The 15,228-nt window shown below is 40.7% G+C and overlaps 1 protein-coding gene across 1 annotated transcript; it reads left to right on the forward strand.

Annotated features, from left to right (window-relative positions):
• The first annotated feature begins 8,270 nt into the window (after positions 1 to 8,270).
• fam83b (family with sequence similarity 83 member B) lies at positions 8,271 to 14,414 on the forward strand. Its single transcript, XM_074676526.1, has 4 exons — positions 8,271 to 8,720; positions 9,729 to 9,893; positions 11,953 to 12,077; positions 12,419 to 14,414. Exons 1-4 carry the CDS (start codon positions 8,271 to 8,273, stop codon positions 14,412 to 14,414), a joined length of 2,736 nt encoding a protein of 911 aa, XP_074532627.1.
• Positions 14,415 to 15,228: the final 814 nt, after the last annotated feature.

The following is a 15,228-nucleotide window of genomic DNA, read 5'->3' on the forward strand; positions in this document are numbered from 1 at the left end:
TGGCAGGTGTGTTTTGTTCCAACTGTTTGTCTGTCATACTCTTTAAAATGTATGTCTCAGAGTGTGAAATGAGCCCGCATGATTGACATCTGTTTGCTCTGACGCATCTTTTGGATAAATTTATTTAAGGAAGTGTGAATGCAATTTGCACGGCGGTATTATCTGATTGCTGTGGCTTCACTGCACTTATTACTTCCTTCTTCTTCAGAGTGAACTCTGCCATCGAAGAAACCAAACATACTGATGTCAGGCATATCTTGTAAACAGGTCAAACAGCTCTTGGCTCTGTGTTTACCTGCTCGATCTAAGCTTTGGAAGTCACACCTGTAAATTAAATCAGCCGACACCTCTAGAGTCAATGGTAATGGGAAGCTCTTTTATATAATGTTAAAAGAACTAAGTGTTAATGCATGATGCCGAATGAAAGAACGGTGAATCATCGTGTGAAACAAAGAGTATCTGTTTGAATATTTCAGATACAGTCTCTGAGATGGAGTCTCCCCCAAGACTATTTTGAGTTTCCAAAGTGATCAGAGTCTGTCTGATCTTTATCTCACTCTGTCTCACTTTTTTAAACCCCTCATGATGACTAAACGACATGCTACTTGCACAGACCTGCCAGCGGGAGACAAGAACAGCCCCAGGAGTCGCTCATGACGGCTGCATTGAGCAGAGATTGGGTGTCACAAAAGGTGACTCACAGGGAGATCACTCCAGGAAGAGAAAACTCCCTGCGACTGAGTACATACGTTACTTTATCTTCACACACCCAGATTCAAGACGCAGCCAAACAAAGCTGCAGATATCTTGTTCTTTATAGCTCCCCAGAGGCGGAGCAGAGTGTTTCAGTACTAAAACTGAACAGACAGCATGATTGCATTAACATATTTATCTGCAAACCTTTCATTAAATGAGTGAGGGGTGAGTGCAGCCCACTTTGGCTCATTAATTTGGTCTAATTAAAACACTGGTTCAATTCTCATTTGTCCAATGATGGTCAGGGGCAGATTTAATTTCCTGGACGTTTGAATAAAAAAAAAAAAGAAAGAAAAGAAAAAAAATATTAGGAACAGAATTAATAACATCTTCTACACAGCACACATTCATTGAATTTAGTCCAGATTTAATGATTGATAATAATAAGAAAAGTATTTTCAATAATTTCATTTTCTCTTTGTAATCTTTCAGCTCATGAATGACAGAGTAAGATGGAACATAAAAAGAGAAAATGAGAGCCTGTAACTGGATTTATTTTCACCAGCCTTGAAGGAGTCATCTGACATTTAGGAAAGCAGCTGATGGTTTTCTATCACAACGATGAATGCAAAGTGCCAAGAAGATGTACATTTTTTAAAATGTCTCTCAGAATATCATTCAAGCGTTGCTGGTCGATGTGTATGAGTGTGTGTCCATGCTGCAAAGCTACATTAAGCGTGTGCACTGGTGTTGTCATTCGGTGAAATGTTGCTTTGAGTCTTGGGATTGAAACCTTGGCCGACCTGAGAAACGCTCCAGGGCTGATAGAGGAGATCTCGCCACTGACGCTGGCTGACATCCAAACTGGAAGTCCCACCTGAGCTCAAAACACTATGCTGCCTTCTAGGTGTTATGGTCTGATTAAAACCTTGCACTGTTATTTGTGTTGGATACCAGGTTGAAAAATAAAACACAAACATAAGCAATGCAAAAAGAATGACTGACTAAATGAATAAATGATTGTCCAACAGAAATCCTCACCAGATGTGATAACTTTGGGTAAATAATTGATTACAAATGCGTGCTTTCTTTTACCTTAAGTGTTTAAAGTAATTTCACAACCCAGGCTTCCAGGGTTGTGCCTGTTGCAGGGTCAGCATTGTGTTTGATGCATAAATGCATTAGTAAACATACAGCATTTGTATACAACATGCAGGAGCTGCAATGTTGCCTATTTCAGTTAAAATAAAAAATGGCTCTAACAATATTCAGGGGGAAAAGCAACATAGCAACATTTCAAGTCTACACAAAGAATTTCAACATTTTGCATATTTCCTGCTCAGTAAAACTAAACCCTAAGGATTGGACACGGATTGTGCTTTTGTACAGAGGTTTACAGTAGCAGCCTGTACAAAACACAACATGTGATTGCATCACTCTGTGTAATGGATGTATCCGTTCAGTCTTGCCTGTAAGCAGCACAGACATTCACTATAGGAATGAGGGATGGCCCTCAAAGCAGGAGGCTCACACCCATAAAATACTGAGTGAAAACAGCCTGATCTGGGTTGACTGAGTAGTTCACCTCTCAACACGACAGGTGACAATAGCGTTACATAAGGGTAGCTGCTGGCTAATTTCTGGCAGTGTTGTTTGGGAACAACAAAGTCTCAAAGCTCAGTTCAGTGTTCTGTTGTCATTTGGTTGTTTCTTTGAGTTAAAGAGCTGTTTTATTTTTCTTTACTCTGCCTTTTGAATGTTAAACAAGTAATGAGTTGTCTTTTTAAACAAAGTTCTTCATTTGATGTTGTAATCACTATTATTTTTCTCTACTACTTAAGCTGTATTTTTTTCTACTTTTTGTAATATTTAGTGTTTCTCTTTGTGTCTTTCTATTCACAACATTTGTACTGAGAGAGTGCAGTTTAAACCTGAGTCAAATTCCTTGTATTCTTGAAAATACTTGGCGAATAAAGGTGATTCTGATTCTAATTCTGATTCTGATAAAAACATCAAAATTTGGCAGCTGACACACATCAGACCTGGACTGGGCCTTGAAATGTTTGCCTGGTTTAAAATTCTGCGCTGACGCAGTCTTGAGCGCTCTGCTCCTTCAAAACACGAGGGCAGTGTTATATGATTGCCAGATCGTCTCTCTCTGGTCTGGCTACATTTTTGCTCTAAACTGGCCACATTTTTTTGAATCCGTAAAAGGCTGGGTTTTTTGGCTTGTTTTTTTTTATTTTTTTTATGGGGTTCCCTGTCTTTCTGCCGCCAGCCTCAAGCGGATTCTCTAAGAACAGCAACTTTTACCCCTTCCACATTCATTTTTCTAAACCAGATGTTGCCCCTTGGGTATAGCTCACAAACCTAGAAAACTATGACATACATTTGGCCTCCATATTTTTCTCAGTCAGTTCTTGCCATTAAAGTAAGTTGTTATCAAACATGCCCCTTATTATAACACTGCTGAGCTGGTCAAGAAAACGTGTCAATATTCACATCACCTTTTTTAAACTGACCACACAAACATAGGCTCTGACTGCTTCTGTAACATCTCTGTGTGTTGTCATGTTACCCTTGACTAAACCTACTGGCTTGTGTAATAAAACAGACTTCAACACAGTTCATAGTTAACCACAGGAGTAAATTAAAATGACTGATAATTATCGGGTAAGTCTGATGCATGCTTTTTCAGTGTCGCTTGTCGGACATCAAACCTGCTACGCTACAAGTCAGGTTACCTTAGCTTTACCATTGTAGAATGTCAGCCTCTGTGGAGGCAGAATTTTGGCTTCAAAGCTGCTAATATAAAGCCAGTGGTTATAACTGAGGAAGACCAAACATCAGGCTGGGCTTTACTTAAGTCATTCAACTCATAATAAGCCAGTTAAATTACTGACCAGAAAAGCACTCAGAGAGCACAGACCTCTGCCAAGCATATTGTGATTGTCAGGCAACACTTAAGTCCTACTTTAATGTTATACTCCCCTTCAGCTCTGTCTGCAGCAATTTGGTGCTAGTTGCAGGTTTGTACGAGAATTTGTTACCCGATTGTGTCGAAAAATATTATGACCCGGTATATATTTTATATTCCAGAGCTAGTATCCAGAATATTTCCAGGATCTGGATCGTACTTTTACATCTGTAAGAAATGATGGTGACCTTGGCTTGTTTTGTTTTTCAAAGCAATCCAACCATTTATCGTCGAGTTATATACACATATGGTGAAAATGGCCCTATCTCACAATGATAAAGAATCCTTTAAAAAGTCCTGGATCCAGATGGTGATCTGGATCACCTCCAAAATGTAATCCCTTCTTCCTTATCTTCTTTGTAACATTTCCTGAAAATTTCATCAAGATCCGTCTGTAACTTTTGGAGTTATGTTGTTCACAGTCAAACAAACTCTCCCAAAAACATAACCTCCTGGGTGGAGGTAAAAATGATCAACTCAGTGTAAAATTTTGTTCCCTTCTACCCTGCCTCTCAATAAAGATAAAGAGTTAAAAAATCATTTGCCTTTAGATTTGATTATATAAAGACAAACAAAAATGTTAAATGATGATGCATTTTAGTGCACAGAGTAAATGTGTGATAAGGTTGCACAATAACACAGATATTCTTGCGTCTTTCAAGGCCAAAAGACTCAAACTGTTTGTGCTTTTAGCCCTGAAAGAAATACTTGACGTGTAATTGCAGCTGTCTGCAGTTTAAATGTGAGATGAATCATAATGAGCCGGTTTTTCAGGAGGCTAAAGGAAAGGCTGACCAGACAGGGTGCAAGAATGCAGAATGTCGTTGGTGTGCACTTACACTTTGCTGCAAGCAAGATTTCATGGAAGAAGGTAAAAGTGAGGGGGGAAAAGTGAATCTCCATCATAGCTTCATGTGAATCATTTACAAGGAAATCAGAAGAGCTCGATTGCTCTCAAAAGATGTGCAGCTGTGTTCAAAGCATGACTGTAAAAGCTCCATCATGCAATTTCAGCCTCTTCTGCAGAGAGATACAATCCCTGGTTTATTGGAGTGTCTGTGAGCTATGGGAGAAGCTGAAGAGTGCAGCTGAATATGGCCACACATGCCACTTTTGTCCATCTATACAGCTCAAAAAATACTCCACACAATGAGAAGGAGTGCATCTAACACCAGAGTGCTCATTGGAGCTTCTGAATATCTGTCATTATCTTGATTTTCTTCACTCTGAACTTTGTCCCTGAGAGAGAAGGGAGGAGCTTGACGTCTCAAACTGGTTTATGGCTGCCTGTGAGCAAGTTTCGAGGCCGGCTGTTTTGCATGTCAAAACTGGAATCCACACCCTCCATCTGCAGACTGCTTATCGTGTTGAGACACCTCCTTGTCTTTGTTCCTCCTGCTGCGAGACAGCAGCTCCTCTAAAAACTGACCATAAGCTGAATACACATAGATCTAGGAGGGATATCCTGGAAGCAGTGGAGAGGATTTTCACAGAATTCACAATCTGAATGTAAGTGAGTGTTACTGAGAGAGGTGGTGGTGTTGTGAGAAGCTCGCTGTGCCTTTACAGTTTGGTTCAAGTCAAGCAGAGACTCTGGGAGAATAACAAGTACCTCTGATTTGAAAATTAGACACTGAACAGAGGGAGGTCTGACATTAAAATCTGTAAATATAAAAATAAGTTTTAGAAAAGTGAAGCTTTCCATTTCACGTGTGGCTACACTTTTAAGCCACACAGTTTAACATTTGAATGCAAAACAAGCCGGCTTTGTGGGATCTCTGATATTCAAAAGCTGTCTTAGCATATCAGTCAGGTTGTCTGAACATGAGGAATGAAGAACGACTGTACCAGGTTACCAATTTGAGACATTTTGGCCTGAAGAGAAAGTTTCACACAAATACTCTCCTACAGAGCAGCTTTACAGGGCTTTAAAATGACAAAGTAAACATGTTTCTCTGCTCACCAGACATTACAGGCGTGTCAGACAGTAAACACAGTTCCTCTGTTAACGACACACTGAAATGTTTGAAGTGTCAGGCACTTCTGTCTGACTGTAATATATGTTTACCTTCAGCTGCTGAAGAAGCTGTTATGTTAATATAACAGGATCCTATAGTTCAATGTACATGTGAGTGAATATATATATATGTGATGAAATTATAGAGTAGAATGCAATCTGCCTCTGCATACATTTTAATGAAACAGTTTTGCAGACTCCCATAAAGGTGTGTGACTGAAATTGAACCAGTCTTGAGTCAAAAGAACTGTAAAAGTGTTTTGCAGGCATGAATATTAAAACTTCAGCCTCCTAACATCCTATTTGCTGTCAGAGTGAAGCATTTATTGAAAGTACTGAGTTGACACAGGAGCTGTTGACTCCTCCGCAAAGATTGGTTTTATTACCCCACCTTAACTTGAAGCTGCATTACAGGTGCAACGATGACATTCGCCCCGTGGCGATGCACTGCTTGTTACTTTAAATCCCAAAAGTGAACAGGTTCAATGTTTGGTAATGATGAGTCAGTTTACATGACAAGGCTTGTTGGAAGCAAAACTGCTTTATCCGTACAAACAGCAGATTTGACAATGGTAAAGAAAGTGTCTGATTTTTTATTTACGTGCGATTTGAGGGGCTTTTTTGTACTTGTACTTTTATAAGTGCCATGCTTTTCCTCATTTTACATTACATCAGTTACTGAGTATTAAAAAAGCAGAAGGGATCCATGCTGCCGAACAAATGTATCCCTGCCAGCTGATTGGCTGACATCTCTGGTCAAGTGATCAAGTAAACCAACATAGAGGAGGAGATGAACACGCTGTGGTCTTTGCACAAGAAGAAACAAAAATCACTCAAGAACTTCAACCGAAATATGTGTTATTTACCAGATTAATGCTCTCTTCTTAGTTAGTCTCACTACCACCAGAAGTGTCTTCAGTCTGGCTCTGCTCCATCGTGTGTTGACAGCAACTGTATGTTCAGTCTAACACTGTGTGGGACTGCCAGACAGCTAGAGCCTAGCACTATGCTGCTCCTTTCTTCATATATGTTGGGTTTGAAAGTCACTAGGTGTATTTATGTAGTTTCCAATCACAACTTCCTGTCCTGCTCAATTTGCATATGGTAACTTTAAGAGGCTTGTGTATCTGCTGCAACCTGCTGGAGCAGGGACACAGCTGAACCACAACTGAGCAGATGCAATGTGAGTTTACACATTGACTTGAATAGATACTAAGTGGCAACCCCGGGTCTGAAATTATGAGATAATGCAAAAGTAATAGGATACTACGAGCGCAAGTTCGCCCAATCTGAGGCACAGGCCAGCTCATATGACAGACGGGCGCACTATATCTGTTAAGAGACCCATTCCGATATGGCCGCGCCAGCCGATTTGCACCAAAACTCAGTTTCAGAAACAGGTGGGTGATGTCAGGGAGTCTATTTACATTTTATTGTAGAGTCTATATAATATAATCGAAACCTATGTGATCCAGTGCCATGATGGATCGGAGCCAGACCAGAGACGCATCTGGTGTATTTTGGCCATAAAAAATGTGTTTTTACATTATTCGGAGCTCACATCTTACTGACATCTTCTCAGGGCCCCCTTACTCCACATCTTCTCTTTCAAAGGCCATGTGAGGCCTCTATGAACATGTTGATGCTTTTCAATATTTGCCAGTCAATAGTTCATGATAAAGAATGAGATTATCTTTATGTTATTTCACAGTTTCTGTGGTCAGGTCGGATTATTCCAGAAGAACACAAATCCATTTATGGCATTCAAATCAAAAGTTCCTATGACACGTGGAAAAGTTAAACTGTGAGAAGCAGATCCTTCTTTCTTCTTTGTTAAAAACAGTTTCTTGGATTTATTTTGTAGTAATGGAAAACCCTGTACCTTTACTGAACTTGACAGAAAACACTACACAGATAGTCTGCTCACCTTCTGGACACTCATCTTCTACTTCAGTAAAAATTTCATCAAAGTAACTGTTGTTTTCCTTTAGTAGACTGTGTTAGTACTCTTTCCAGCCCTGTGTGTACTGACTGTGGTAGACATCCCAAAGTAAACAAACACAGAAACCTTTTTCAAACAGGGACACACAGTCCCACGGAGCCACTGACAAACAAGTGACAGATCATCTGCCGGCTGAGCAACGTAAGGTTCAGTGCTGAGTGAGTCAGAGAGGGAAGACTATGGTCAATAAGCAGATTCACTTGAATCTATAGACAACACAACAGTTATTGAACTTTTAGACTCTGCCCTCTTTGTTTTCCTGGAAATTCCTGACAGCTATTCATTAATCGGCTTATACTTCCTGTTTGGATTCTGAGGAATCCTGTTGTAAATCAGCTTCCTGTGATTTTTATATTAAAAGCTGTATTAACAGTCTAGCCTTCCTGGGGATTGCCTCGTGGTTTTGTTGAAGGTTGTGGTTAGGATAACTTACGTAATTTCAACCACATTTGACGCTTTTTCATTGGAGCCAGTTTTGCAGCATTCTCCACCCTCTCTGAGTTTACTTTGTGATCCTCTTACATAATTTCATTGATTTCTTTTTATCCTGACAGGTCGACCTGAAAGGATCCAGAGGGATGGGATCTTTTGACTTTTCCGGCCTCTCTTCCTTGAGAGGTGAACCTAAATTGGAGGATTTTGTCCAACCCCACTATAAGGAGTCATACCGGCTGGCTATCGATCGCCTGTTGAGCGGCGGTAGGGATTCTTATCAGGAGTTTCTCAAGGGGGAACGTATCGGGAGCTTTTTATCCGAGGATGAGATTCTCTTTATCACTGAGAACTCAGAGAAGCCCCCCCCACAGAGCCATGAGGAGGAAATCAACGGCTCAACTGACACACAGTCATCCTCAGGGACGTACTGGCCCATCCACTCGGACGTGGAGACGCCAGATTTGGACTTAGGATGGCCAGAGGTTATGCATGAAAATCTACAGACTAATATAGATCTTCTCTTTCAACCTGCAAGAAACAACAGCCCTACCATCAAAGAGGTGGTGCGGAAGAAAATCCAGGAAGCAAGACAGGTAAAGATATCACCGAGGTGATCAGTCAGTCAAACTGAGCAGCAAATGAAATGTTTTCTGCTTCATTTAAGAACTATTAAAGGCGCCTATGTCATTTAATCGCAGCAGCCCAGGGGAGTTTTGTTCCTCTTAATTTCCAGTCAAAAGGAGTGTCACAAGGTCATGATCTGGTTTCACAACTCATCAGAATGAGAACACAGTGTGGGAACCAGCATATAAAGAATGGTTCAGTTACTTCTCAGTTTGTGGCCAAATGAATCATAAAGGAGTTTTGAAACCTTAAATGGTTAGAGGTGAGTTAGTATTCTGTCACATTGTTACAACCTTTTACTGCTCCAACAGCTCCTAATTAAATCCAATTACACAGCAAAGGACTAAAAGGAAAGGTCTTCACAGCAACAAAAATACAGGGCTCCATCTCTCCTCACAGCTTACACAGTGCTAATTGTACCCTTCTTTCCATCCACATAATGACAACCTCTGCTGTGTAAAGAATTTCAAACCAGAAGTGGATTAATATGACAGCATGCCGTGTCTCCCGTTGGTAACTAAAAGCAATTTGAGAGGTTTCGAACATGTATCTACATCCATAATTTAAACTCACATTACCCATGAATTATCTCTGGCTCAGGCATCGCTCAAGAGGAACCTCCTTAACAGGAAATAAAGAAGAGAGATATTGCTTCAAACAAAGCGCTATTACAAGATTAGAGTTCATTAGAGCCCATGGTGTGATAGCTGCAGTATTACATCCTGTGATTACAATCAAACTTTCAGCGCAGCGAACTGGAACATAATGTGAAACTATGGAAATAACTTCTGTTGTGTTTGTTATGAATAGATAAATGTTCTCCAGTGTGTTTTAAAGTAGAAATAGAACTGGATACTTGAATGAAGCAGATGCTCTGTTCCCAGTTTATTGATTTAGCAAGATTTCACTGTCCATGTTGTTGAACAATGTTTGTGTTCCTGAAAAACAGCATTCAGTGTTACCTTTTGTTCTCACAGGTTGTTGGTATTGTGATGGATGTCTTCACTGATGTGGATATATTCAAAGAGGCTGTGGATGCATCATTAAGAGGAGTTCCAGTTTACATCCTGTTAGACGGATATCACCTTAAGAGTTTCCTCACAATGGCTGAAAATCAGGACGTGAAGATACAACAGCTCAGAGTGGGTATTGATTCAAAACGCCAATATGGCTATTTAATTTTTTTAAAAGCCACAATTTGAAGGCTACAATCCAATAAAAACAAACATTTAACTTCCTCAATCACACTGAGATGAGTCATTGATGTGGATATTTTTTTCTTTCAAGAGATGCTTTTTCATATTTTAAACAACAAATGCAGAGATGAAACGCTGGATGTTAATCTGAAATGCAGGGGAAGCATCAAATGCCAGTAGCTTTCAAAGTAACTTTAATTTTTTTTTTATATTGGTTTTTAAATATCTTAAAGGTCTTGTTCCTTCTTGGGTTTGCTTTTCATACATGAGCATGTGAGATCTCTCAGGTCTTCGGGTCCTGGTCTAAAATACTGTCAAGGAAAAACATCCATCATGAGACCTAATGACCTGAGGGCAGCACAAGCTTTTGACCTGGCATTAAACTAAGTTTTATTTTATCTAATCTGAAGTAATTTCTTTATTTATTAAACTGGGTTAAATGTGAGCATTTCAACCAACAAGCTGTCTTGAATTAATGTCTTGACATAGATTTTTATTTGTGTATTTATTCATTTATTGTAGTTTATTATTAATCTATTTAACTTTTGATCCTTGCTGGTTAATCTTTATTTATCATTATCTTGTGTTTTAAGTTATTTATTACCTCTGTTCTGTTTGTCTCAGCTTTCTTCATTAATTTTTAACATTTTATCTGACCTCCAATGTTTCCTTATTTATAAGATCTTGTGATAGTGTTTCCTCAGCTAACCTCTTCTTTTATTAGGCTTTTATATTGAAAGTTTTCTTCTGCTGTTTGTGCATTGTGGCGTAGGGATGGAAGGTATATGATCTCTCACTTCATTTTATGTTTTTTTCTTTTATTTTATTGCAATCATTAATATTATTTTCAACTGCAACACTTTGGGCAACACTGTCTTGTATGAAAGGGCTTTAAGAAAGAAATCTGATTGGTTGATCCCAGAATAATCCCAGGATGATGCTGCAGGTTGATCTGAACAGATTTTTCAAAAAGAATAATACAAGAAGGACACAAGAGTACAAATGTTTTTTGTTCCTTTCTAAGCTTCCAGATCAGATACAGGTTAAAAATGTAAGACCAACTTTCATAATTTATGATCTTTAAAAGAGACACACCAGGAAACTCTTGACAAAGTAGCATGGCAACAGTAGGAAAGGCTTGTAGAATGCTGGGTTCAGAGGGGAAAGAAGAGTTGCTGAAATAAGGGTAAGATAAGTCAAGAACGTTCAGTATTTTGAATCATGAAATGAGACCAAAGAGGTGTTAATAAAAAAGACTGAAAGTTAGCACCGTAGCACCTCTTTTTTAGAAGGAGAGGGATGGAGTGTCCAATGACAAACAGAAAAAGGTTTTCCGCTGAGATTTCCACCTAAGCAAAGTCGATGAGTCTTTCAATTATGGGCTGTACAGCAGCATGTTGTCTCAATAAGTACTCACAGGAGGATGTAGCTCAACACGCTAATCCGGCTCAGAACATGACAGAAAACAAGCTGTTTGTTTTTGCTTTGGTTTGATGATCAAATAAGAAGGATGTGTAAATAGATTAAACTAGATTACAAAACATCAGATTAGATAAAAGTTTGATAATAGCAGTTAAACAATGATCAGGATGAGTAAACAAGTTTCACAGTGCTAAGAGATGTGCAAAGCAAGTGTAGAGATTAAAGAAGTAACAGGAAACTTTTAAAGGTGATGATTGGCAGATTGGATGTCTCTTAGTACTTTTAATGTAGATCACAAGAGCCTCTCTCAAAACTCAGACCTGGTTCTTCCTGTTTGGGTGGGGTGTAACTATTTATCTGGGCAAGAGTTGAATGAGGTTCAAACACACCCTGTCCATTAGGTACACATTAGACACCAGCAGCAGCTACAGCAGCTTCATAAACAGTGAGCGTTTCAAAACCTCAGAGTGATGCAACCTGCGCTGCACAGCTGCTCCTCAGATGTTTGTGAGGTGATTGACAGAGCTATTACCTCCTGCTGTGATATCTTTGATGACTTTTCCTGTTGATGCTGTCTTCACAGAACATGAGGGTGCGCACTGTGAAGGGTCAGGATTACCTCTGTCAATCAGGAGCTAAATTTCACGGTGCCATGGAGCAGCGGTTTCTCTTAGTGGACTGCCTCACTGCTGTTTATGGATCATATAGGTAAGTAAAAGTGCTGTACAAGATGTGCCAAGGCTTGGGTCATTGAGGTGTAAACTGACTCTGCTTTTACAGAAATGTCTGACAATAATTTCTCTCAGTGTGTCTAAACTTTTCTGAGGAAAGGCTTAAACACTACCTTAAGTTTAAACTGTACTTCAGCACAATAACTATCTGAAAAATCAGTCACCAAGTATGTGCTCTAAACATCATTTTCATGATATTTGAATTATGTCTGTAACTCTAAGACTAAAGTGGATATAAATTTTGATTTGACATCAAGAAAGAGTGTGTTTTCAGTCTTTTTATCTATTGAATGACTAAACGTTTGTTTTTGTTCACAGCTTCTCCTGGTCGTTCGAAAAGATCAACCTGAGCATGGTGCAGGTCATCACTGGACATCTGGTGAAGTCGTACGATGAAGAGTTTCGAACTCTCTTCGCCCGCTCAACAGTTCCAGCCGAACTTTACCCCGATTCCCTGCAACGCAATGGCTCATTCGGACGACCCATTTTGCCAAAGTCTCACTCTGCAGGGAAACTCGAGCGCAGAGACCAACTGAGGCATACACTGGACACAGTCTACAGGAAGACCTGTGAGAGGAAGCTGGGCACAAGAGACTTTGAAGAGAGGCCCTTTGAAGGTGACCCAAACAAGCTGGGGCCTTTGATTGAGAATGGAATTGGTGGTTTGAATCACATGCCCTCGTATCAGTCCACAGAGGCTATTAACTTCTTAAAACGGCACAGCTATGCTGGAGAGAGGCAAGACGGACCTGTGCCTCAGAACATCCAGCCCAGAGCAAGCAATTGGAATATTTCTCGAGAAGTAGGGAACGGAATAAACAACTACCCCATGGACAATTATGTGCACATGCCTCAAATATACAGAGGCCAGAACCTGCGCCAGTCTTACAGCGGCAACGACAAACATATCATGTCCATGCAACAGAACATGCCGTCACTGGAGAACACATCAAAGTCGTTCATGCGCACTTTGAGGATTGAGTCCTACCTCAAAAACTCAGAAGTCCCATATGGGGACTCCTCTGACCATCTGGACAAGTATGAACCAACTGACAAAGCTAGCTCCTTCATGCAGGGTAGGCTCAGGACTTCTCTGGCTTTCAGGTCCACAATACCAGAGCAAATGGAGCCAAACAGACACATGAACAACTCCTCCACTCATCTCAACTCTCCAGCTGCACAAAACACTCCAATGCACTACTCATCCATGCAGTGGACTCCAACACCAGCTGCTGAAAACAGAATGAACCATGATGACTTCATGCTGAAGAGGCAGAGTTTACAAATGTTGGATGATAGTCGTAATAACACAAGCCTTGGTCCAAGTAGAAACACCTCTTTTCAGTCTGTGTACTCGAGTCTCAATAGGCCCAAAGGCGGACACATGATCACCAGCCCTGATATCATGACTGACAGCTGGAACAAAAGGCACAGCGTGGCAGATCCTAGATCAAACACTCATGAGCCCTCCCCTCACTTGTACGGGGCTTACAGCAGGATGCAAGCCAACAGGAGTACAACAGGGATCAATGCTCAGAACGGTGGATATGTATCTAATCTGAATGAGGATCAGAGGTCTGTGTCTCAATATGATGTCAAGAGCATCACAAGCACTAAAGGCCCCACAACTCCCAGCTGGCAGGATCCACCATCGAGGACCGTGTCAGCTGCTGTTCTGGATCTGAATAGCAAGGACTCATCAAGCAAATCCCACTCTCATCACTTCCTGAAGAAGAGCACCAAGAAGATAAAATCACTTTTACACATACCAGAGAAAAAGGAGGGTTCAGTGAGTAGCTTTGATACGCAGAGTTGGAAGTCAGGTACGAGTACGGACACTATAACAGGCGAGGATGAGATGTCACAGCGAGGAGCAAAAAGTCACCACAGCACAACCAGCTCTGTGAGATCCTCCTCGGTGCACACAAGAAGCCTGCTGGCCGACGATCATTTAAAGCCTTCAAAACCTCGATTCGGGACTGAGGAGCAGCGAAACACTCTGCAGAACTCCAGAACAGCTACTCCAGCCAGTCTCGACAGAAGCACAAGAACCGGCCTCGACACAGGAAGCTGGAGCAAAGATCGCAACGTGGAGAGTCGCCTGTACAGCCGATTTGAGCCTTTCTGCTCGATGGAGAAGAAACAACCTCTGCGCACCTCACACAGCTTTGGCGCTCAAGAGAAAACTAGAGTCCTTCCTAAAGTCGAGTTTGCGACTGATCACCACCTCAGCCGGGCTTCACGAGGGCCCCATGAAAATAAGCTGGAGAAGTTGATTCACAGATTTGGAAACCTCATACACAAAAACAAGTAGCACACAATGGGACTTGATCCACATGGGGTTTGTTACCAAGCGTTTGACTGTTTAATGTTTGTGTTTGTTCTGCTGGTGTCTATAAAGAAGCTGTTTACATTTCTTTCCTTTTTTCATGTTGTACAGCCATACTACTGAATAAGATTGCTCCATGAATACTTGATGTGAATATGCAGAGTGTTGCTTTCTGTCTGTCTGTCAGTGCCAAAGGGCAGGGGTGAAAAGAAGAAAAAAAGCACATACAGGGAGTGTTTTGCTACCCAAGAGGGCAATTTACCCAGCCAAGAAGGCAGTTTAGTGTGTTTTGCACTTTACCGTGTGCCCCCCCTCATGCACACCACTGCTGTCTGTCCTCTGCTGGGATCACTCAGAGGACAAAGATTACATTCAGTAATTGACAACAGACCTTGTGGATGCTTTAAGCGGTAGCTGCATCAACATGTCAAAGATGCGCGCAATCTACTTCTTCAAGGCGGCTGCATACCACAGGCGTGTTAATACAATATTCAAATCACTCTGCAGTTTTTCAGTGAGTCAGGGTAAAGGTGATGTAAGCTTATCAGTGACATGCCACTATGTTCTTCATGTATATGTTTCACTCCATGGTTTCATGAATGTAATGGGGGCTGCAATACTTTGTAAATAATGTGTTTTGTATCTGTATAATAAATTTGTATAAGTTTTGTACTTACTTTTAGAAGAAATTGAGCTCAACTCTTCTTTTTCAGGCTTTATTTAACTGTGTGGTTGCATTATGGAAACATATGTAGCACCTGACACATGACCATGTGATAATTTGAGAATTAAAAAGGGT

Source organism: Halichoeres trimaculatus, unplaced genomic scaffold (genome assembly GCF_033239565.1).
Source record: "Halichoeres trimaculatus isolate MK-OKI-2021-1 unplaced genomic scaffold, fHalTri1.1 fHalTri1_scaffold_8, whole genome shotgun sequence".
NCBI classification, from domain to species: Eukaryota; Metazoa; Chordata; class Actinopteri; order Labriformes; family Labridae; genus Halichoeres; species Halichoeres trimaculatus.

Coding starts and splice junctions, on each gene's coding strand:
- fam83b (XM_074676526.1), top strand. CDS start 8,271: ATGGGATCTTTTGACTTTTCCGGCCTCTCTTCCTTGAGAGGTGAACCT. Junction 9,894..11,952: donor TGAAGATACAACAGCTCAGA/GTGGGTATTGAT, acceptor CTGTCTTCACAG/AACATGAGGGTGCGCACTGT. Junction 12,078..12,418: donor GCTGTTTATGGATCATATAG/GTAAGTAAAAGT, acceptor TTTTGTTCACAG/CTTCTCCTGGTCGTTCGAAA.